The sequence below is a fragment of the Triticum aestivum genome, chromosome 4A (assembly GCF_018294505.1).
Source record: "Triticum aestivum cultivar Chinese Spring chromosome 4A, IWGSC CS RefSeq v2.1, whole genome shotgun sequence".
Classification (NCBI taxonomy): Eukaryota; Viridiplantae; Streptophyta; class Magnoliopsida; order Poales; family Poaceae; genus Triticum; species Triticum aestivum.
The window spans coordinates 705,212,762-705,215,478 of record NC_057803.1 but is presented as its reverse complement, the minus strand read 5'-3'; the positions used below and the strand labels follow the sequence as shown (position 1 = coordinate 705,215,478).

The 2,717-nt window shown below is 41.4% G+C and overlaps 1 protein-coding gene across 3 annotated transcripts; it reads left to right on the top strand.

Annotated features, from left to right (window-relative positions):
• The first annotated feature begins 3 nt into the window (after nt 1–3).
• Nucleotides 4–2,067, top strand: LOC123083241 (uncharacterized). 3 transcript variants are annotated; one of them, XM_044505328.1, is made up of 4 exons: nt 10–99; nt 970–1,075; nt 1,358–1,670; nt 1,771–2,067. In XM_044505328.1, exons 1-4 carry the CDS (start codon nt 76–78, stop codon nt 1,940–1,942), a joined length of 615 nt encoding a protein of 204 aa, XP_044361263.1. In that variant the 5' UTR covers nt 10–75; the 3' UTR covers nt 1,943–2,067. The 3 variants fall into 3 exon arrangements, with proteins under 3 accessions (XP_044361262.1, XP_044361263.1, XP_044361261.1); XM_044505327.1 differs by having other exon boundaries at nt 4–99; nt 970–1,670; XM_044505326.1 differs by having other exon boundaries at nt 12–1,670.
• The last annotated feature ends 650 nt before the right edge of the window (nt 2,068–2,717 follow it).

The following is a 2,717-nucleotide window of genomic DNA, read 5'->3' as shown; positions in this document are numbered from 1 at the left end:
TGCAGATCGCCCATTGACAATCTAAAGACAAGTAAGGTAACCAAATATCATAGGCGTGCTCTCAGCGACCTTCCAATGAGAGTCATGTTCGGAGGCGAGGTATTATTCGCTCTAACATCATTACCCCATTTAATCTTTGTGAAAAGCTAGGTTATTTGGGTAATGGCACAATTAAATAAGTTCACATATTTGTTCTCATGTCGTCAAACAATTAATTTTGTGAATAAGTGCTCAACCTTACAATATAAATCTATGTAGCTGGCACTGCTCAAGGTCTAGCCGTGAATTTATTGTGTGCTGCAATTGCTCGATGATGTGGTTTGCGTTTTACTATAGGGTACGGGATTTGGTTGGTTCGGAACTAGTTACCCACTTAATAGCAATTGTTAGTGTTATACTATATTAGATGCACCAAGGAACCCTCTTTTAAGTAATTTTAATGTTCGTAAGTGTCATTATGGTGTGAATATATTTTGTTGGCAGTTTGAGTTAACGAGGGCAAATGAATAGTATGTGCTATTGGACCAGAACGACTGAAAATAGGTCAGTGATTCTAAAGAGGAATATAAGAATACCAGATTCCCATAGAGAAATATAAATGGTAGGGAGAACTACATATTAGTTCGTGTAAAAAAGGATTATGAGGTTTCTCCCAAAAAGGAATGATGGGAATAATTAGTTGAAGATATGTGCAAGACCTACATAAAATGTACTCCACATTTACGTGGTAATTCTAAAATTGCGGGCTAAAACTAGCCATCTTAATCCAAATTAATTTCCTCAAGAAATAATTTATTTGTAGTACTACAAAAAATTGAATTCATATTGCATAGTTATGAAAAAGGTAACATAAGTAGTCTTCAAAACACCAAATCATGTCTACAAGAAGTCTAGAAAATGGCTCTATAGTCCTACGCAAAACCTTTCAATATTGTAATTTCAAACTAAGGTTGTATCTATGTAATGCAGCAATATCACTGGAATTTGAGAGGAAACAGTTCAATCTTCGCTTGTCATAATGTGTATGGAGGAGACGATGTTTGCAACGTATTGGTGTTAACCTTTCTATACCAAGGTACTACCTAGGATAAATTCTTCTAGAAAAGCAAAATCCTTTGGGAGTTCTGCAATTACAACATGTGCTGCCAGCACTATACTAACCCCTTTGGCCGCCTCCCCATGCACACACGCAAAGAGATTAAAAAGGTTTTGCAAATACAACATGCACTCCCAACACTATATAAACCCTGCCCTCCTCCTCCTGCTCCTCCTGCACATACGGTATTTGAATCCTCTCAAAGACAAACGATCAGGCACCACCTTTGCCACCTGACCGTGCTTGCAATGGAAATTCCAGGGGCATCATCTCGGTGCTCCATGGCCATGTCGTCAACCTCACTGCTAAAGCGATCCTGTGGCATAGCACAGTCGCGAAAAGGGTGCCGCTACGACCCAGAGAGAGCCGGCGTCGGGATTGTCTCGGCTATTATGGAACCAACCAATGCACGCCTACACATCGTCGGGCCTCTCATCCACACCAACGCACGTGAGATCCTACAGGTTACACTACCAAACCTTATTTGGAGCAATAGGAGGCCATTCCGAGCAGCCATACTGTCATGCGGTCTATGCCGCAACTGGATCGGTAGTGGCACCGTCTACATGTACAAGTAAGAAATTGATTGTCAACTCAGCACCTCCCCTTAGCATCCAAGAAACATTAATTATATTCCATGCATGCATGGCATGTTTCTCCTTTTTTTGTGGCAGAGGTGAGATGGGATTCTGTAAACCGGAGTGTGTCAACGACTATATTGTGGAGCAATTGGAAAAACAGACACGGAGGCTGAGGTGGTGTCAAAGAGAAAAGGTCCCACCAATGGAGGACGATAAGGAAGGCAATCAGAGCTCCATGTTTTTCACCTGTGCTGGCAAACTATGATGCACCTACATATATGTTTGAGAGATGTATGGGCTTAGAAGGACTGGAACTTATTTTTCACAACTGTATAACTTGGTGCTTTTGTCAGCACACCTGATGGTTAGTGAATAGCAATACACTTTTGACATGGTACGAGCATATCTCTTCATTCACATGAAACGACGCATGCATACACTCGAGATAGTGGTACACCACACATTACATGCTAGCTGTACAAGACTTCCAATCATATTGCCATAACTAGCTCGACGTGAAAGCTACATTGTTTATTACTTTTGCTAACTATGGAACAAAAGTTGTTTGGCTTCGAGACAAGATCTGTTAGCTCGCTCGGATCCAAGGTTGACATGCAAAACATGCATGGTTCAAGCTGTATATTAACACATCTAAAGTATGATTGAGTGTAATCCATACGTTAGGCTAAGATTTACCCCTCATTAGAAGGCACCACTTAATTGCCAGACTGTGTATGCCTTGGCCAAAAGCATTGGCTGGAAGTAATCCATCATGCGCACTTCAGCCATCTTGCATCAGCGAAACGCGAGTCGGGGCGAGTGGGTGTGCGACAAGCCTGTGGTGACCCGTAGACAACACATGATTTCACGACATCTAATTCTTTCTAGACCTAGTAGAGTATGTATGTTCTGTATTCACACGTCTCAAGAAGCATAAGCATATACGTCGCAAATTTTTTTTTGATAGTTCGAAGATAGCATGATAGTGTGCCGCAAGTTACCTGTAATAAGTTGTCTTGCATGTGTGTACCTCAGAAGCT